Source organism: Pseudochaenichthys georgianus, chromosome 2, assembly GCF_902827115.2.
Source record: "Pseudochaenichthys georgianus chromosome 2, fPseGeo1.2, whole genome shotgun sequence".
NCBI lineage: Eukaryota > Metazoa > Chordata > Actinopteri > Perciformes > Channichthyidae > Pseudochaenichthys > Pseudochaenichthys georgianus.
The window spans coordinates 7455670-7476564 of record NC_047504.1 but is presented as its reverse complement, the minus strand read 5'-3'; the positions used below and the strand labels follow the sequence as shown (position 1 = coordinate 7476564).

General features: G+C 43.3%; 2 protein-coding genes across 3 annotated transcripts; both read right to left on the bottom strand.

Annotated features, from left to right (window-relative positions):
* Positions 1–283: 283 nt before the first annotated feature.
* On the bottom strand, positions 284–11508 carry LOC117459405 (microtubule-associated protein futsch-like). Its single transcript, XM_034100188.2, has 10 exons — positions 11381–11508; positions 9292–9437; positions 7999–8080; positions 7751–7886; positions 7408–7610; positions 7166–7302; positions 6936–7077; positions 6569–6850; positions 1682–6479; positions 284–1381 (listed from the first exon to the last, which is right to left on the bottom strand). The coding sequence occupies exons 1-10, from the start codon at positions 11504–11506 to the stop codon at positions 1368–1370; spliced, it is 6066 nt and encodes a 2021-aa protein (XP_033956079.1). The 5' UTR covers positions 11507–11508; the 3' UTR covers positions 284–1367.
* Positions 11509–12099: 591 nt separating this feature from the next.
* cbsa (cystathionine beta-synthase a) lies at positions 12100–20191 on the bottom strand. 2 transcript variants are annotated; one of them, XM_034100178.2, is made up of 15 exons: positions 20075–20191; positions 17125–17431; positions 16692–16798; positions 16106–16240; positions 15914–15993; positions 15597–15801; positions 15363–15454; positions 15003–15128; positions 14834–14918; positions 14641–14746; positions 14331–14408; positions 14077–14211; positions 13832–13940; positions 13433–13517; positions 12100–12855 (listed from the first exon to the last, which is right to left on the bottom strand). In XM_034100178.2, the coding sequence occupies exons 2-15, from the start codon at positions 17421–17423 to the stop codon at positions 12722–12724; spliced, it is 1776 nt and encodes a 591-aa protein (XP_033956069.1). In that variant the 5' UTR covers positions 17424–17431; positions 20075–20191; the 3' UTR covers positions 12100–12721. The 2 variants fall into 2 exon arrangements, with proteins under 2 accessions (XP_033956069.1, XP_033956072.1); XM_034100181.2 differs by having other exon boundaries at positions 17134–17431.
* Positions 20192–20895: the final 704 nt, after the last annotated feature.

Genomic DNA, 20895 nt, shown 5'->3' with positions numbered 1-20895 from the left:
GTAATTACAATTGAAATATTTGGATGTTATGTCCTCCAACAAACCTTTTAGTGCGGAGTTGTGCACACTTTTTGAAGTAATTCATCAAACATTAAAGCCAAAGGTCTTCAATGTGGAGGGATTGTCTTTTGAGTGAGCCTTAATATTTTCTTTCTCAACAGCACACTGTCAAATACCGCTGTTTTATCTGTCGCCAGGGCATCGAAACCTTTTATTTCAAGATGTTGGCGCAAACTGCTCATTCCTCAGATGGAGACACACGGTGTGAAAGCCAGCCGAATAGTTGCAATTTGAAATCAGTTTTATTTTTTTACCTGAAGAAAAAAATATAAACCCAGATCCAATACCCCCTTATATAATAAGCCATTGAAACTCTTCAAATATTTACAAAAGATAGAAAATAAAACATAAATAAATATAACTTCCTGCTGCTGATATTGAAAAACGGTAAAACTGTGGTTTGCACTTGACATTCCCCGTAAAAGAGAAAAAGTGTTTATAGACAGTAAAGATAACATCTATGGCTAGGTGAGGAAATATAATATGAACCAGATTGTTAGCTGCTCCACTCACAGCGAATAAAACACAGGACATTTTCAGATGAGAGAGAGAGAGAGAGACACTGGCACATTGTTATTGCTAAAAAAATATAGCTTGATGACAGGAATTCCATCCAGTGAAATACCGTGGAGCAGCTTAGTATGTAAAATCCTATGGTAAAATCCTTCAATTGCAAATAATAATATGTTGTGTTTTGCAGAGATCGGTGCACACTACCCCCTACTGGTGACGACTAGCTTAGACTTAACCCCATAGGGATGTGTGAAGTATTTAAACAAGTATACATTTTCCATACAGCAATTTTACAAATGTTCAAAGATTAGGAAAAATATAGGGTGTTAAAATAAGATTTGTTGAGGGTTTAAGCAGAAAGAATATTATGAGAACAGTGCAAAAAGCAAACATTATATGGCTTGTGAAAAATATGAATGGTGATGATAGCAGGAGCAGTCTCAACATCAGTTTTTGTTTCACAGCTTTCAGAAGTCTTTTTAAGCCACATTAATCTCCAGGAAGCAGCTGGAAACAGCACGGCGGATCCAGAGCAGGCACTTCGCTGTACTGCTAACGGTCTGACTGGCTTTCAGTCCAGTTGTCTTTTATCGAGCGGTTTTCCCACGGCCGCTCCCGGGCCTTGTGTTACAGGCACATGCTGCAGGGAACGTCAGGACAACCCTTCAGGTCTTCCAGATGAACGAGTCCTTGCCCACATTGGGTAGTAGGTCATCCTGAGAGAGGTCTGATCCGTGCAGGTCTTCATCTTTGTTATCCCTCCAAAAGTCACTCCGACTTCTTTAAAAAAGACGTTAACAAATGTGGCCTGAAACGAAAAAAAAAAGAGAATTATGACACAGCTACCCAATAATGTGGTACTTTATTACCATGACACAAATATCATCTGTTAAGAGTCACTATACAGTCCTCATTAAGGGCGTCGTAATTCACGATATAATCATAATATCTATGGCAGACAAAAAGGGAGCAATGCCATTATTTAAACGTGTATCGTCTTTATCCATTTGCACGGCGAATATGTCTGCTGTAACGCCAGAGATGTCCCCGCTGAGGAACAATTACAAATATTTCCGATTTATTTTTTAATACCTATTTCACGACTCACCCTCGTCGTCGGAGTCGAATCCAAAGAGGTTGGAGCACTTCTTCAGCTTGAGGTGACCCTGCAGATCCTCGGCGCTGTTGAAGGTCACGAAGCAGTTGGCGCAGCGTTGTCTCTGCGGAGACGCTGCAGCGCAGGTCTGCAGAGGGGGGGGGCTCTTCTGAGGCAAATGAGAGAACGGCAGCTCCTTCCTCCGCTTCGGCATGGTGATGTACTTCTCATCCAGGTATGCAGTCGGTGGGGGGCGCACATACGGCCTCCTACCGTACCCTTGAAGAACTTCCTGTTTCACTTCCTTTGCCGCTTGTCCGTTCTTCAGTAGAGTGTAACCAGGGCTGCTGGGTAGAGAGCTCTGTGTTTCCTCTTCCTTTAGAGCCCCCTCCTCTGCTTTCACCTCCTTCTCCTCCTCAGTGTTCACAGGCTCCTCAGACGCTGATGCACCACTCTGATCTGGGCACGTTTTCTTGACAATCTCTGCGTCACCTTCCTCTTGTACATTCTTGCGCTTCTCATTAGCTGTGTTGGGGTGAATGGAGTTTTCCTCCGTTGTTCCCTTCTGTGTTTCTGTATCTCCCACACCAGTAGCGCTCTCTGCTAATGTGCTAGCCTGTTTCTCTGCAGATTTGGACTTCTTTAGCAGAGATGCTTTGCTCACATCTTTGCATCCCCTGGGCATTTTCTTATCAACTTTCTTACGAATTTGGTCCTGCTTTTCCCCTTTTCTCTTTTGTGGTTTCCTTGACTTTCCTACCGTCTGTGTTTTCTCTCCTGGGGTGTTGGGTGGTGCGGTGATGAGATTCAAACCGTTGGCAGGCACAGAGCTAGAGGAGATCGACGTGGCAGGACTTGTGGAGGCAGACGTTGGTTCTTTGACAGGAGTCTTCTTCCTGACAATCTTTGCATTGGCTTTTGTTTCCGTAACCTTAAGCTTCTTTGAGTCCGAAGGAGCAGTTGGGCCACCGCTTCCTGTGGCAGCGCCGCGTTTCTTTACTTTACTCCGCACTTTGTCTGCAGAGGTGCTGCTGATTCCTTGATTCAAGCCGTTAACTGCCACAATAGCTGTAGAGATGTTGTTTTGTTTTACATGATTCTTCTTCATCTGCTTGTTTATCTTAGACTTTGATTCGTTGATTGACGTTTCTGTAATTTGTGCAACATCCTGGACGGGCAAACTCTTTTCTTCTGCTTTTGACTCGGTCTTCTCTGCTTTAGTCGTTTCCACCACAGTTTGACTGTTTGGAGCATCAGTCGTGTTCTCATCGTGCACAGCCACCTTTGCCTTCGGAGGACGCCCTCTTCTTTTCGGACCTTTTGTGTCGACTTTGACTTCCTTCTTCTTGAACTTGTGCCTCACTTTGATATTGTGTTTTAACGCAGATGAGATGACTCTGTGACTTCTGGTTGGGTTTTTTACTTTTCTCAACATGTGCCTTAATCTGAGACTAGGGCCAGCGGGCTGTGTGCAAGTGTCCTTGTTAGAGAGATTCTTCAATACGTGTGAGTCCTTGGTCTCCTTTTTCTCTTTCAACTCATCTTTCTGAACAGACTCAGCTGGTTTTCCTTTTGACGGATTATGTGTGGCGTCTCCTCTTAATTTACGAGCAGACCTGACACTCGCAGACTTATGTGCAGCAGTTTTTGGCTTATGATTTGGCTGTTTCTTCCCGTGCAGAGTGTTATTGTGTTTGTCTCCCGCTTGCTCATTGGTGTTCTTGTCTGCTTTAGTGGATTTGGAAGCGTAGTGCTCTCTCTCATGAAGATTCAGTGCCCAGAGACAGATGAAGAGTTGCGAGCAGCCAGGGAGGCAGCACACTGCCTGCAGCGGACTGTGCTTCCTGGTGTGGCGTCGCATTTCTATCCCCGTTTTGAACCTGGCCGCACATCCCTGATGGAGGCAAGGATGCCGAGGAGCGAGCCGGTGTCTTTCCACGTGGTGCTGAAAATGTTCAAAACTCCACATGACCCTCATGCAGCTGCTACATTTGCCGTCTCCTACACGGAAGGCCAGGTGTAAAACGTTCTCCTCGCCGTTGTGATCTTCGAGAGCGTGGTAAAGGAGCGCAACACGTTTTTTTGACTGGTCTGTAAACCAAGCGCACCCCTTCACCGGACAGCATAGTCTCTCTTTTTCCTCCACATTTGTCTCCTCAACGATTTTCCTACTTTCTTTTGTGGAGTCTTGGTTTTCTTGTAACCTGGGACTCTCGGCTTTATCATTTGTTCTTCCTGGAGACGTCTCCTGCTTTGTTGGCTTGGCTCCCGCGTCCTTCCTCGGTCTACCAAGCTCTTCCTTTTTGAATATAATATGCCCATTTACCTTCTGAACAGGGCTTTTACTGTTAAGGTGCTTTGAAGAGTTCTCTTTCTTTTCATGTAAAGATCCACCGTCCACTGACTTGGATCTCAACTCTCTGGATCTGGACGGGGGTGAATCTGGAAGGCTTATTGATTGAGAAGAGTCTGTGGATCTCCTTTGTCTCTCACTACTGCGGCGCCGTGAAGACATGCGCGCGGTCTTGGCTTTGGAAGAGGTCTTAATTGTGGAGATGTTTTTGGTTTTAGAGACAGAGTTTACTTGAGCGGCCGACTCTTTGCTCCTCTTCAGCTTCTCTATGTGGTCGGACAGGTGCATCATGGCCAGAAGGTCGTCTTTGAACATCGTCCCGCAGAACATGCACTCGTCCCTGCGATAGTGGAACATGGCGTGAGCTATGACAACACTCCCCTTAAAGGTCTTGTTGCAGAAGGTACAGCAGAACTCCAGCTTTGATTCCTCGGTTTCCGGTAGTTCGCTTTCATCAAGTGTTTCCAGATCAATAAAGGGAAACCCCTCTTCCTTCACGTCAGAGAGCCCAGAGCTGCTGGAGGTCTTGAGGAACTTACGAGGAACACTAGATTTCCTTTTCACCACCAACTTCGTAGAGGAGCTGTCCTGTGGAGCTGGCTGTTTGTGATTCTGCAGGTCTCGAGCCAGGGCCTCGGGTGCAAGTTCACTCACCACCTCTGTTACTAACGTCAGAGCAGATATGTCCTTTAAACTGTCTTTATCAGCAGGTGTGACCATTGATCCTCCATGTGGATCATTTCCACCAGGCACCGGTGCTTTTGAGAGGGAAACATCTGCAATATCCACGACGCAAATGCTGTTGTCGACAGTGGGGAGCATCTCTGTGGTGTCGGCTTGGGCCACGGGAGTTTTGCTCGGTTCCGCCTGAGGAGAGAGTAACTTCGGCTCTGGTTTCACTTCCAGGGACTCTGAGGGCGTTCGATCAGCAGCTCCAATGATTGAAACCGTGGCTGTATTTGAGACTGGAGGGATTTTATCCGTCTGCGAGACCTCAGGTGGAGTTGTTTTGGAAGCGTCTTTTATCTTTTCAGCCTTACAGCCTTTGTCCAAACCTAAAGGTTGAGTCACTTCAGGCGCCGTTGATGCTATCGTGACTTTCATCTCGACTGCAGACTCTTCACAGAGCTCTTTCTCTGAAGATATCGTGTGAGCTTCCAGGACCTTATCCAACATTGGGACTTCGGTAACTTCAGTTTTCGCTGCTGTAGAGACATTGTTAACTTTCATCTCAGCAGCAGGCTTTTTGGAGAGTTCTCTTCCCGGGAATATCTTTCGTGGGACTGCTTTTGAAGTTGGAGCTTGAGGGACTTTTTCCGAAACCGGGGATTTCGCAACTTTTTCCGAAACCGGGGATTTCGCAACTTTTTCCGAAACCGGGGATTTCGCAACTTTTTCCGGTGTCAGCGAGGCGTTTCCAGGTTTAACGTCAGCGGCAGGCTTCTCACTGAGCTCTCTCTGCGGGTCTTTCGGGGGACTTCCCTGCACAGAAGAGCGTGTGATGGTGGACACCGAGCCTTGAATATTCGCAGCGCTGCCTCTACCTTTCTTCCGCCGAGCATAACAGTGCAACTGCTGTAGAAACATGGCTGGATCCCGCGCTCTGAGAACCACCTCTTTGCCGTGTACAGGCTTCACAGGTTGCGACGAGGCAGGAACCTTCATTGTAGGTCTGTAAAAAAGCATTTGAGGGAAACCTCTTTGTCTGTTGAACGAGTCCTCAGTAAACGTTCCCATCAGCTCGTTGTCTGGTAGCGAAAGCTCAAGAACTACTTGTGGAGCAGCGGACGGTTTAACTGAGTCCAATGGAAACCCTTTCTTCTGCTTGCCGTTGTTTTTCTTGTCCTTTAAATGAGAGAGTTTGTGTTTGGAATTGTTCTTGAGGTCACCAGATTCAGACCTCCTAACGACGGAGTGCTTTTGATGTTTCAACCCATGCTTTTTAATCCTAGGAACATTATTTCCTCCGTGAGTTCCCGAGTCCTCCAGAAGCCACTTGGGTTTTCTAATCTTCCGTTTCGCTGGGTTTTTCTCTGAGAGCCGTGTAGCCCGTCTACGTTCTCCATACTCTGCGGCTACATTGTCCTGCAGTCTGTCTAGCTGCCAAAATGACCGCCTCAAAGGCTCCGATGATGGCGACCCTTGGTTCCCCTTCTTCTTTACAGTGTGGTCATTCAGCCGTGTTTTGCCTGTGCCCTTTATTCTCTTAGATGCCGTGTCAGTATCCTCTTTGTGGCGCTGCTTTGTGGCTCCTGCCCCCTTACTTCCTTTCCGACACACTGATTTTCTCGATCGAGAAGCAGGATCTTTGGTGCGATAGCTCAGGATCCATTTGTCCTCCATGATCTCCTCGAGAGCACTGCTCACCACCTTGTCGCTCAGCAGCTTCAAGCAGTTGGACCGCAGAGCAATGAGGTTCCAAAACTCTGGGTCAAAACAGAGGTCCTTCTTCAAGACCTGCGGAGAGATGGAAAAGAAAATGTTAGTCCGTCAGCTGCACAGAAACTCTGCCTTTTCTGTGAGGACTTGTTTCAAAAGTGTTCTACCTGCAGGGTTTCAAAGCGAATGTGGTTTCTGATGGGGCTGTGCTCCACGTGGTAGTCCTGATCAGGATGCATGTAAAGAAGGTACACCATCTTGTAGGTGTCAACGGTGCGTTCGAGGAAGAAGACAAGAAGAGCACAGGCCCGGGAAACCTCCAGGTCATTGGGTAGTAGGCCGGCGATGGTTTTGTAGATGAGGGACTTTGTTTTGACATCGCAGGGACGGCAAGAACCCAGCGCGTTGGCACAGAGCTCCACGCAGAACTGGAGACCACCTTCACCCAGCTAGTGACAGACAAACAGAGGTTTAACATCAATATGGAAATGGTATCTAATTAAAGAATATACACAGCGGATTAATGTCTGTCACCTCTTGCAGTACGGCTCTGATGAACGGGAAGATTGAGTTGACATTGCTGGCAGACGACAGCAGCTGATGACTCTCCTCAAGTAGAAGTTGCTTGGATGTATTCAATCGATTATGAAGTTTACTCCACACGAAGACGAGATCACTGCGAGGAATAGAGATAGAAAGTGTTAGCGCTGGTTTGAATAGGGGCCCTCAACTGGCGACACGCGATCAGATTTAGATTTGCTTACCACAAGTAGTACATGTCTCCTCTGCGTAGCTGCTGGGAGAGAAAGACTCTGCTGAGAGCGAGGAGCACCTCGTCCTTTTCCTCACACTCCAAACGGCAGATGATGTGAATTGCATCTTTACCGTTAAAGTCAGCCAGCTAAAAGAATTGATGAAAATGTGAGCATTAGTGAAAGCCTAAGACTCTCATACACATTTCAAACTTCAAAGAAACAAATGTCCGCATTACAGTCGCTCCACCCACCTCTTTATGTAGGCGGTCATGCTGCGAGGTTTTGAAAAGCCACGTGAGGTAGACCTGGAGGAAGAACAGGTGTTGTCCTGCGGTGGGATGCCGAGAACAACACTTAGCCAGCGCCAACGCCTCGCTGACGCGCTCACAGGACAAGAGGTAGCGCACCCGCAGCTCGAAGAACACCGGCAGCTCAGAGCTGACGCACACATCCACTGAGGAACAGTCAAGAGACAGGCAAGGATTTAGTTTACTTTGATATGGCTTCAGAAAATAGCGGGACAAACACAAGGAACAACTATTGAGAACATCGGCAATGAACAAAACCCTATATAACAGGGGAGGGGGAACCTACCTTCACTCTGAGGTACGCTGGACTCACTGAGGATTGCCTGTAAAGCTGGGCCGGCCCAAGGCCCGCCGCTCCGAACCGATCGCTCCACCTGAAGTAAGTGTACATTCTGATGCCTCGCAAGGGACAAGTGACATTCCTGAAAGAGCATGAGCACCATTTTTATTTTGGGAGCATTTTAACCATGGATATATAGTTCTGCACCGTTTTGAGACGCTAAGAATAAACAGAGATCTGCACTCCATGCTCACCTGGAACGTAACAGTGAAGTGTTTCAGTGGCTCCTGATGGAAGTCCTTCTGGTCAAAGAACAGCAGCAACTCAAAAACACTCCTGTGGGGAAATCAAAAATGATGTGGCTTCCTTTTACCAACCCTGATTTAAACAGACATTCTAATCTTTACGTTGCTGTAAAAACACTGGCTGATAGAAAGGCAGAGGAATGCAGTTAATTGTGAAGCTTATAGAAACCCTGAAAGATGGAGTGAAGTCAACAGCTGGCAGCATTTGGCTTGCAAATGAGTTGCTTGAGCCAATGAACACAATCAACATTCAATGCCTTTACTAAATGCTTTATATATGAACCACTTTGTTTATTTACTGCTGTTGATGTTGCCAATACCTGTGCACAAATATATAAGGCTTTAAATGTGGTTGACAAATATATAAAAACAAAGGTTTTACTTGTTGTATCGTTAAAAGTTCTCATTGTTCTCTGTATGCAATTGATTTTAAAATGCTTTCTCTCCGTCTGTGAATTTGAAAGGATTCTAAGGTGTTTATACAGAATCACAGAATGTTTGTGATTGAGGGAAATCCTCAACATGGCGATGGCTGAGCTGGCTGCACAAACGGTGCAACCAGCAGCAACAGGGCTCCACGCTAAGGAACAGCACCATCGATGATGAATGATAACAGTGCAGAGCAGAGGCCATTAGCTAGCCAGTATGACATACACACAAGCATGTACTACCATGTATGCCCAGCTGTACCGTCCACGCGAACAAAGCGCAGATAGGCTTGGATAACAACACACCCACACACACACAGCGAGAACGACTTTGTTCTCTGATCAGGTGCACATTACCCCCTTTTATCTCAACATAACAAGTAGATGTTTATCGGGTTGTTAACTTGTGTATGGTTAAGAGATAATGCCTTGTTTTCTTAATGTCTAGTGTTTTTTCAGGGTGCGTGATGTTTAATGTTTGCTTTTCCAAGGACACATTGTGCAAGGCTAACTCAGTGAGGGGTATTAAAGGGTTTCATTCATTCACAATTTGACATCAGTTAAATTGCGAGTCAAGCAAAACTGAACAAACCAGGAACCAGAACACAACACATTCTTTTTAAAAGGAATCTCAAAGGGTCTTGGATATGTTGTTGTCCAGGCAGCAATGTAACAATGCCATTGTCAACACAGTGAATTTGCAAAGCTAGCATTAGTGATGAGCAAGAAAGATAGATTTCAAATAAAAAAATAACCTTTCAAAGCAGTATGTAAAATCTGTGTTAAGTCTTTAGAGCAGGGTCTGTGTACTTACAAAGACAGACTGCTGAGTGTGTGAAGAACATGATCACAGTTTGACGTGAAGAAGGTGGAGGCTCGGGCGAAGTAGCGGAGAGCTTTCTCAAGGATCCTAAGCTGAGGCAGCGGCACCTGCCAGCCAGAGGCATGCTGCTCCACCAGCTGCACGGAGAAGAGACAAAACAGAGACAAGAACACAAGGACAGTTAACAGCGTGTACAGTTTATCATGTATAGTCTGCGATGTTAGATGTTTAACAGCAGTTGGTGGTACATTGGTGATGCAACCAGATCAAGACCAGTGGCACGTATGCACTGTCAATGTCATCCAATGCTGTCTTCCTCCTTTAAATATTGAAACACCCTGATTTTCTCCATTCCATAACATGGTCAATCAATCCTGTTTGTGAATAACACTGTGGGTAAACCAAAAGAAGATATTTTAAGGCTGTGCAGCCCGACAACCAATACCTTGGTTTGGTACATTACATGGAAACACAGGAGAAAATAGACCCCTACATCCACTAATGAATCTGTATGGATGAGCCACATATTTTAATATAAACCTCAAATGAAAAGACATTTAGTACGGCATGTTGACTAACAGCTATTTCAGCAGCTTTCCTTTATAAACACATTTATACTAAAGTGTGCAACCAAAAAGGAACATTTTACTGCACCTTACATAATACTAACAATCAAACTGTCCAATCCTTATAATACAATGTGCTTATATTGCCATCTAACGGTGGAGATCTAGGTCATCAGACTTGCACACCACTTGAATGCTGTGAACTGTCACTATGCTGTCCTCAGGCCTTTCTCCAATCTATACAATATAAAACTGTAGCACAAGCTTTGGTTTGGCTCGATGGACTCAGTTCAAATCGTTGTTCTTTTTGGTTGCAGCTTTATAACTTGTGTTATCATCAGAGATAGACCTTGAATGTAAAGTTTAAGTGGCATGCTAATGGCTAATAGCAAAAATATTATCTCGGATTTGACCACATTATGAAAATGTCAAGGTATGAGGACATCTTGTGATTACAGGAATTATGTCATGTAATAATGCAAACTTTTACATGTGTTTTTGCTTATTAAGATAGCTAATAAAGCCATAATAAAAGTTGGTCTTGGAGGCAAATGCATCATAACTAAGGCTGCTAATTGCATAACAACATTAAGATAGAGGTTGGTTTACTCAGAGAAATTCCTCACTAGCTAACTGATAACCAAACGTGTTGTACACAGCTTCATAAGTTGTGTTTTCATACAGAGAATTTAAAGTTTAAATGGCATGCCAATAGCTCAGAAGCAACATATTTTCTGGATTTGTCCACAGGAAAACAAAACACCCCTTTTCACTCTTGGTGGTAATGCTAATTCCCCGTTTAAGACTCTTTAGTGAATATTTACCAGCAATACCAGACATTTAAATGCACTAAATGTACTTACTGTATCTATGCATTTAGATTAATGCATAACAAACATGTCAACGTAAGAGGACATGTTGCGATTACAGGAATTATGTCATTTAAAACGGCAAAGGTACATTTACACGCCATGTTGGTTAAGACGGATAATTAAGCCTAGTCAAAGTTGGTCTTCCAGGCAAATGCATGACAACTAAGGGTTGCTAATTGCAAAACAACATTAAGTTATAGGTGAGTGTACGTCCACTAAATTACTCCCTGGCTAATTAATAACCACACTTGTTGTAAACGTGCAAAACAGTTGTCCACTCGGCAGTTTGGTAAACATTCAGCAGACTAACTAATCTAACTTTTGGCAAATTGTGGGCTAACTGGCTAAAGCGATTAGCCGTGTTAGCTAGCTAACTGTACTGTAAACACGCGTCAATATTTGATTGATTTGGTGACTCAGACGATTCGATGATGTCTTTAAATCTGAGGCTGGGATGTCAGTGATAATGTTTACGATATGTTAATGTGATATATTTGTTTTTGAAGCCAATACAACTCGTTTGCTAGATGCTAACAACCCTAGCTGCTAATGGTAGCTGTGTAGCGGACAGTTCTGGGGGAGGGGAGTCGGCTAACATATATGCCATTATCTCTGTCAACAACTTCAGCCACGGCTCCTTACCTCGCAAAAGTCGGAGCAGAAAGGCTTACTGTCGGCCTGCAATTCTTCACTTGAGTAGCGGCCCAACAAACTCTCCAATTGTTTTTCTAGCCCCTCTAACTCGCACCCACTGCCCTCCTCCGCCATACTGTCTGTGTAGTCCTGCTCGTAGCAGCAGCTTCAACACAACACATACATCGCCACGGACGGCGCTGATTGGATACTGCCAACGTAAAGGGGTTTGCACCTTTACTAATCCAGCGTGCACCGGAGAAGAGCTTGTCAGGGCGGGGACTTACCTCTGCAATTAAACACAGGTAGCATCGAATGGAGCCCCGCCTGTACGGTAGTAAGTGTTCACTATAACATGCGCCACAAACCACATGGCAGACACAAACACAGCGCGTTAATGAGTGTTAATATTTGCGTTTACGTCTTGTTGTATAAATTAGGAACATTTCATTACGAAGATATTAGTCATTCCACGTTGCGTTCAGGTACTTTTGGTAAACTTGTATATCACCTGAGTCACCTTAACTTGAGCATATTTTGTTAGTGACCCGTTAAAATAAAGCAACTTCAACATATTGTTTGATTTTGAGGATATTATTGGGTCTGAAGTTATGAAAAACGGGAAATTAATAAAAGAAACTCAAATTAAATAAGTTTAATGTTGATTTGTTTCTAAATAACATAGCAATTTTAGCGAAAACTCTAGAAATAATTTTCAAACAGTCAGATAATACCGTAAAAGCTTTATTTAATCATACACATTCATTAAGGAAAAATAAAATGAAATAAAAAACATTTCTCTCAGACATAGCAAAGATTAAATACTTTAACTTTACAGTTACATCACAGGCGCTGTGTTGAAAAAAGAAAGCAAACCAAATCACCAATAGATTTAACTCTGCATGAACTTCTTTTTTGGGCACATAAAAAGAGCAGCACTGGGAAGATAATATGCTTATATACAGCAGCTTCTACTTCTTTATCTGATCAATTAGATTTGATACATGTCTATGTCTTGTATCTGATGCTTGATTGATGCAGACTACAGTGAAACATGTTGACAAATAAAAATAAGAGGAACGCAGATGCCTTTTTTAAGACCCTGATACAAAACTAAAAGCGTTCTTAAAAACCTACTAAAGATTCGCTTTGAGCACTATAAGTAAATATAATAATTGAGCGTTTAAAATCATAAGTAACCCTATACATACATGCGCAACATGTTTTGTTTATTATTCCTTAAGACTCATTTTCAGAAATTATTTTTGAGAACTAACCTCAATCAAATAATTTCTCAAGATTATTATTATATCTTCTTTGTTGGTGTTAAATAAGCTAGAGCGTTTTGGTTCAGGTCAGCTCGTCGGTGGACTCCGACATGGTTCTCTCCCTCTTTTCCCGCACTGTGACGAAGGCTAGCAGGTCGACGGCGGTCACCACTCCGAAAACCATCTGCTTCAGCCTGGGAGAGCCGTCCGTCAAATCTGAGGGAGAAAAGGATGGAAGAGAGAGCCGTGATGAGTAGGATAGAGATAACAAAATGATCAATTAACCATTCACTTATTATTCCTATTATGCTCATTCTAAGGTTCATATTTGAATTGTGTGCCTCTACTGTGACTTGCTTACATGCTTTAATGTTCGAAAAGCTCTTTATTTTTCTCAAACATATGGAGGGATTTTTCAACTTGTGTTTTTGGATACTGCCACCAGAGGGAGCCAAAGTTACACAAACACATGTTATTAGCTTTTTTGATGAAGACAAATGCAGCTGCAGGTTAGGTTAATGAGAGTATACAGTATGAATGAAAGAAGTGTGTGTGTGTGTGTGTGTGTGTGTGTGTGTGTGTGTGTGTGTGTGTGTGTGTGTGTGTGTGTGTGTGTGTGTGTGTGTGTGTGTGTGTGTGTGTGTGTGTGTGTGTGTGTGTGTGTGTGTGTGTGTGTGTGTGTGTGTGTGTGTGTGTGTGTGTGTGTGTGTGTGTGTGTGTGTGTGTGTGTGTGTGTGTGTGTGTGTGTGTGTGTGTGTGTGTGTGTGTGTGTGTGTGTGTGTGTTATACTTACATTGGATCTGTTCATGTACCACCAGGGCAAAGTGGTCAGTCTCCAGAATGCGGGATAACTTCCACAAATTATCATTCAAATGGATCTAAAATAAAACAAATAATAAATAACATCAATATTAAGATAATCAATTAAGCAAATTATGCACAATGGCGTACAATGTATTTGATCAGTGATACATTTAACAAAATGACATTCAAATCTGGTTATTTCACTGATTTAAGTCCCAGTTAATATTTGCTCACCCAAATATAAACTATAATGATAGTTATACAGATTTTTGTTTCTATCTTTTTCTGTTTTTATTTTTTGTTGAAGAAATGTAAATTATTTAGTGTATAACACAACGATCAGTCGCTTGGAAAATATAAAATGAAACAAAAAAATTAAAAAGCTCACCTGTTTGAACTGCGTGTAGAGCACTTTGCTGACGGGGTCCGACACCTTGATCTTTCCCGCCAGGATACAGGCCAACATGTTCCCTAGTGTCACCATGCCCAGGATTAACCTACACACGCACACGCGCACACACACACACACGTTCAAACGTCAGTATTCTGATTAAACACAATGTACCAAAAGGGGATGCAGGCATACAGTATGTCAGGGCAACCGGTATCTACTTTCTCTTTCAGGACACTCACCCAGCCTCGTCCACCACGGGCGCTTGGTCGAACCCCTTCTCCTTCAGGATTTTGATGGTCCTCTGACAGGTGACGGTGGGCAGCACGGTGAGCGGGGCGGACAGATTCAAACCCTGCAGCCTCAGGTTCCACCACCTGAGGAGCACATATGTAGCCTAACTTGAGCTTTTTACTTCAAAAATCATAGTGGTGTTACTACGTGGAGACTATGCTGAACAAAACGTGTAAGTATCAGAAGTGTGTTTTACACATACCAGGGTTTTTTCACCATGAGGGCCTCCTCACTCAGGAAGCCCTTCTGCACCATCCACTTATCATTCAGGAACTTGGACCTTGAAGGAGGAAAAACTCACTTTTATATGCGATAGCTAACCTAAAGAAAAAACCCAAAATGGTATGTATTGTGGGATCATCATCCAACATCAACATTATTATTATAATGTTTTTCCGAGAAGCTCTCTTATATAATTTATTATAAAAGCTGATCAAGTATTTGTGAGAGGAGTTTTCATGTGGAAAAAACTATCTGTAGCTGCTTTAACTACGTAAAAATGTTTTCCTTACATGTAGTTGCGGACGGAGTCTGGCAGGATGACCACACAGCGCTGGCCCTCCTTCAGATCTTTGGCCATATTCACAGCCGCAGCCATGGCCGTCCCAGAGCTGCCACCTGATACAGAAAACAGCTAAATGTGAGTCGACCTCGTCACCTCACCCACAAGCCTGGAGTCTAAGTCAGCAGGAAACCTGAGCTCACCGCACAGCAGGCCCTCCTCTCTCATCAGCATGCGGGACATGTTGAAGGACTCCTCGTCGTCTGACTTGTACCACGTATCAATGACCTGAAGTCACAGAGATCATGTTAAGTGTTGGTGAAAGTCAGGCACACATTCGAAGAAAGGAGGTGATAATAAAGGGGAACTCACTGATCTGTCGAGCACGGTGGGGATGAAGTCGTACCCGATGCCCTCCACCTCGTACTGGGTCTTATCGGTTTTGTTGAGCTGCTCGGGCTCGGCCAGGATGGAGCCTTCTGGATCAACGCCAACAATCTGCACACAACGTAATTAAGGATAAAATGTATTAGAGACAAATATTGTTTTCTTTCAAGCCCAAAAAGAGAGTTGTTCCTGCAACATTTATGTCTGTGGGGATATTGTTTATATGAGATTGATTAAAGAGGCCTTTCCTGTAGTGTGTTCGACAGGTATACAGTAAATGGTCTGCAAAGGTTCAAGTCCCCGTGTTCACTCCCACACAGAACTAGTGAGTGTAATGAGACTCACCTTGATGTTGGGGCATCTTTCTTTCAGTTTGCGGGCGATGCCAGTGATCGTCCCCCCCGTGCCGGCGCCTGCCACCAGCATGTCCAGTTTACCTGTGAGGAGCGGGGTTAGGTCAAAATCAGTTATGAAATGCAAATAAAAAGGCTTTTTTTGTCATTAATGAAATTTGCAATCATTATTGAATTGATATTATGGTTTGTATATTGATAAGATATGGGTAAGATATGCTCGTACCGCCGCACTGCTCCAGGATCTCCTCGGCCGTGGTGTCGTAGTGAGCCAGAGGGTTGCTCGCGTTGCGGTACTGGTCCAGGATGTGAGAGTTGGGGATCTCGTTTTTAAGACGCCAGGCGACGCCCACGTGAGACTCCGGCGAGTCGAAGCGAGCGCTGGTGGGCGTGCGGACGATCTCCGCTCCAAGAGCTCTCAAGACATCAACCTATCAAAGAGGAGAAAAGTTAAATTTTGCAAAAATATACAAGTATTTATAAAAAACAGAAGGTAAAGTGAAAATGAAGCAAAACTGGGCAGTTTGAATCGACAGGGCTCACCTTCTCCATGCTCATTTTCTCCGGCATGACGATGATGCAGCGGTATCCTTTCACAGCTGCAGCCAGGGCCAACCCGATACCTTAAAGAAAGAGAAAAAACACCCATAAACCTAAAGTTTTACAACACTGCAATTAACATACCACAGACTCCTGTGAACGTAACCCCCCATAGCAACACATGCAGTTAATCACCAGTGTTTCCAGACGTGGGCTCGATGATGGTGTCTCCAGGTTTGAGGAGCCCCGCCCTCTCCGCGTCCTCCACCATCCGCAGGCTGATCCGGTCCTTCACACTCCCCCCCGCATTGAAGTACTCACACTTAGCCACTGCAGAAAATACACAACAGAAAAATCATGTAATGTAGCATACTGCATTCTGTTAAATACAATAAAAATGTATATAAAAAATAGCCATTATTTTTATTATTATAATATCTCAAAATAAGAAGAAATGCTTTATGCAAGATGTTTGCTAATAGTTATTTTCCATCTGCTGTCCCCTCGCACTAGGAATTATAAAACAAACCAAATACAGTTCAAAGTACAATACAAATATAATGTTGCACTTTGTGCGAAGGCGGTGCAGTTGATGCAGAAAAACCTGAAGAGATACAACCGACCTTAACTTCCCTGACCCGTTATATTTAAAAACTGCAGTAACCTGCAGTAACCTGTCTCACTGCAGCACCCGCCTGTTTACAATGTGTCATACCGTGCCAATAGTCACACCTTGTGTCTGAAGTCAGAGCGTGTCGGGTGTGAGAGCTGCATGACTTACATAATTCACATTTGAGTCCAAAGGCTTTGGGGATCTTGTTGATGCGCACCAGGGGGGTGTCGCCGATCCGGTGCAGGATGTTCGGGAGAATGGCAGGAGCCACGGATCTGAGGAAGAAACTGTGTTTTTACAATAATATGCACAGAGACACCGCTGAAATCTAACTCCACTTGTTGTTTTATTATTTACTGCTGCAGGAGAGAACAACACTTTGTGCGGTGTGTTATTTGCCAAGGGCACGCCCCATCAGTTTGGTAAAACTGGTTTCAAATGGAATAAACAAAGTCATAAAAGTAAAATCCATCAGTACGAAGACATATATTTAAAAATGCTGAATAAGAACATATAAAGATATAAGAACACAGTGTTTTAGCTGCAGATGGGGAAGTCCAGTAAAGTGGTGACAGGAACATTTTAATTTGTTTCACCACACCTCACCGACCTGGGAACCTGTGCATGAGGGGACTCGTCTCTCGAGGCCCCCAGGGTCCACGTGCAGCGGCTGGGGAGGTCAGGCCGGATCCACTTCCTCTCCACCACCGCATTCTGCGTGGTGATGTGCTCCGTGTTGATGTGCTCCGTGTTGATGTGCTCCGTGTCGACGCCGTTCAGCAGGATGGAGCCCTCCCGGAGTTTCCCTTCCCCGTTGGTTTGGCTGAGCAGCTTGGCGGCGTGGGGGCACACCACCGGGCACTTCATGGAAGCCTCCTTGGTTGAAGGAACTGATGGCATGGCTTAGTCTGGGTAGAAGAGAGGAAATAAGGACGTGCGATGATAAATCTGTGGCGTTTTTAAATGTTCAGGGGCAGTGCGAGTGACTGTAGAGTGAGGAAGTGCTCTGATCCTTTCCTTAAGTAAAAGTAGAATAACTACGGCTTCAAAGTACTCCTTCACAAGTCCTGAAAAATGTCATTTAAAGGGGCCCCATTATGCTAAATTGTATTCAAAGTTGTGTTTGCTGAAAGAGGGTGTGTACACAAAGCCCTGAGGAATATTTGAGTTACTCAAAGCGGATTCTTTAAACTAAATCCTGATGTGCTTGTTTGTCGGCAAAAACTAGAATAAGAAGCTCCCATTAAGCCTACTTCTCATGGCTCATGAAAGCAGTGGAGAGCAAGCACAGAACCACTCCTTCCTTTCTTCCTTCCCTTAAACGCTGAGTCATTCCAGCGTTGCCAAAAATAAAAGCTCCATCATGCTTAACTATCATCCCCTTTTTATCCTCCTTTGCCTTTCGACACAACTTTTAAAAAAACACAATAAGCAAACAAATGAGTCGGACCGGTTTAGCTTTCATTATAGCTTCGTGAGTAAAGGGAGGAAAAGGCTTCCGGCTACGGGCTGAACAAACTTTTGTTAATATTACATCAGTCATATGAACCCGGTCAATGAGCAGAATATGTCTTCTTTTGGTAATGTTGTATTTTAAGACCATATAATTTCTGCTTTTACTTAAGTAAACGAACCAAGTTCTTCTTCCACCTCTGTACGCCCCTATACAGTTTGACAGATCTGTTTTGTTAATGAATACACCCACCAGGTTTCTCCACGTCGGAAAGGCAACAGATGAACCTTCACTAACACACAGTGCAAACACCGAGGCCAGCTGTTAAATAGTTCAGATGACGACCGCCACTCAGTGAAACAACGTCTGCTAAAGCAAACAGCTCTGCCTGACAGAAAAAACAGCCCCGATATATATTGCTTTAAAGTTAGTGACGCTCTAGTAAAGCCCATGTTAAGTAAACTATGGACAAAACTAATAGTGCACAGGGGAAGCAGTAACCCTATTAATGATAGCAATACTAGATTGTAAAGCACCCTTTTTCCAAGCGAACTACAATGTAGTAACTACTAAATTATATTTGGTGACTTTCCAGCATTGCTATCTATCCACAAAAGGACAGAGAGCAATCTAAGGTCCTCCTTTCTTGTGTCTGTGTCACTTCCATTCTTGATATCAGATCTCTGCAGCCACTAAAAGCCACACTGCTGTGGTTCTACCGTCCACAGTATCAGTGGTTAATGTTGGAAAGAGTAGGTGGTCTCTGGTGGTTTTGCAGGGTTCAACTGGGGCAACGTGATCCTCTGTGAAAGAGCTGAGCCACTGAGCCCAGGCTGCATAACGGAATAAAGATTTACCAAGAGGATTTACAAAGCAGCAACTTCATTTTTTGTTAATAAACCACACTTAAGCCAATAATCAAATACCTACCAGGCTGAAGGAAAACCAGTGCAAACATCACCTGATCTTAACCTGGCAGCTTTAAACCCGAAAAAAAAATGGTGGCATTTCTAATCTCCCTCGGTATGTGCTGTGCTCTCAAAGCTGTACGGTAGCCCCTTTATGATGTAGGGTTATTTAAAAAGGCACATAACTGCCCTGCCAGCCACGTTGTATCAGCTGGTCAATAGAAGAGCACACTATAGATATTCATTCAGCCATAAAACATTGTGGGCCAGCAGGAATGCATGGGGTAAAGAAACAATGTAAAACAGCAGGCATGTAAACCTGAACTCACATGGTCAGTATAATGTCACTGTGATTCAATGAGTCAGGAAACGAGTGTAATGGCCATTGCAACTAATTGAGTTGAAAGCAATACAGTCACACCAATTCATCTTAACGACATTTTGTATTTTAAATCAAAATGCCCGGATTTGACTAGTTCCACTTGCTAAAATGTTAATAATTAGGCTCTTTGTCCGATAAAAAACATATATGGTTTTTGAACTGTTAACGATAAATAAAGGAATTTTAATTCGTTATTGTTGTAAACAAAGGAAATAATCGGTTAATCGATCAAATTAGGTGCAAATCAATCGCTGGTCGTAATTTAGGAGTTTTTAAATCAAAATGCCATAATTTTAGTAGTTTTACCTGCTCAAATGTGGGTATTTCCTGCTCTTTTTTACTATATAAAATAAATATATTAAGGCAAAACAACTAAATAGAATTAGTAGCTGCTTAGTCGATCAAATAAGGTACACATGAATGCATTTAACACTATTAGCCGCTGCATCCGATGGAAATGTGAATATAGTACATAATATACTGCAGCTAATACAAAATATAAATGATTGAGGACATTAAAGAAGTTACAAGATGCAGCACTGCCTGGATGGATAGCAGAAAATGAAAAACGTAGACGTAAAATATAATATCTAAAAATATATATCGAGTATAGTATAGTGCAGGGAAACGTAATTATAAATCAGATTAGCTGTAAAACAGTGCAATACCATGCTACTATTACGTAGTTCGCTGTTGCATCAGAACCGGTTTTCTCAGTCAGTGAGCATAAAGTCAGACAGCCATGTGTTTAAATACCTCATTTTTTACACTTCTCTGATATTTGTATTACGCGTTAATTCCCACTCACCTTGTGCTTCAAATGTGCCCTAAAAGCACGAAAAGAAACAAAAATTAACAAAGGGAGCTCGGCGTAGAAGAGCACCAAGGACAACAATGAGGAGTGAGCAACTTCCGATGGAGATAGCCGTATTGGTGAGCAACCACGTGGACCAAACGGGGAGGACGTAGGCAAAGTGTAACTGTGCTCTCTGATTGGCTGCAGCGAGGGCGTCTGTTTAGCCTGCTCAGCCAATCAGAGTAGAGACTTCCAATATGGGTTTGGGAAAACGCTGTGTTAAAGTTACCAGCCCCATCTGTTTACCTTTTATTGACCAAACACACACTGCATGTACTCTGGACGCATGTGACATCTTGAGCTCTTCTCATGTAATGGCGGTCACCCCAAAGCAATAAACTATCTGTATTTACAAATATAACTATTGAGAAGATTTCCAATTTATATTAGGGTTGAAGTCATTACATTACATTAAGCTGACACTTTTATCCAAAGTAACTTACAGTAAGTGCAAACAAAAAAGAACAGGTGTTTTATTACCACAATACTTTCATTAAATGCATTTGTAATGGCCCAACTTCTTCTTTTATACTACTACTAAGCATGCATATGTTTAGTAAAAGAAAAAGGAAGGAAACTAGTAGTAGGTAAAAGACTCAAACGAGAGGCTGCTCAAGTTTTAGGTAATATTGCATCATTTACAGTGTAATAAAAACAGTTTGCATAAAAGTAAGCAATGTTTAGAATATGGAAACACATTGAGATGACTTGAAAACCCTATTTTAACTCATATCTTGGCAACATTTCCTATACACTCTCAAAAAAAGGTAAGC

Coding starts and splice junctions, on each gene's coding strand:
- LOC117459405 (XM_034100188.2), bottom strand. CDS start 11,506: ATGGCGGAGGAGGGCAGTGGGTGCGAGTTAGAGGGGCTAGAAAAACAA. Junction 8,081..9,291: donor ACACTCAGCAGTCTGTCTTT/GTAAGTACACAG, acceptor ATTTCCCCACAG/GAGTGTTTTTGAGTTGCTGC. Junction 6,851..6,935: donor TCAGAGCCGTACTGCAAGAG/GTGACAGACATT, acceptor GTCTGTCACTAG/CTGGGTGAAGGTGGTCTCCA.
- cbsa (XM_034100178.2), bottom strand. CDS start 17,423: ATGCCATCAGTTCCTTCAACCAAGGAGGCTTCCATGAAGTGCCCGGTG. Junction 15,802..15,913: donor AGAAAATGAGCATGGAGAAG/GTGAGCCCTGTC, acceptor CCTCTTTGATAG/GTTGATGTCTTGAGAGCTCT. Junction 14,212..14,330: donor CTCATGGTGAAAAAACCCTG/GTATGTGTAAAA, acceptor TGTGCTCCTCAG/GTGGTGGAACCTGAGGCTGC.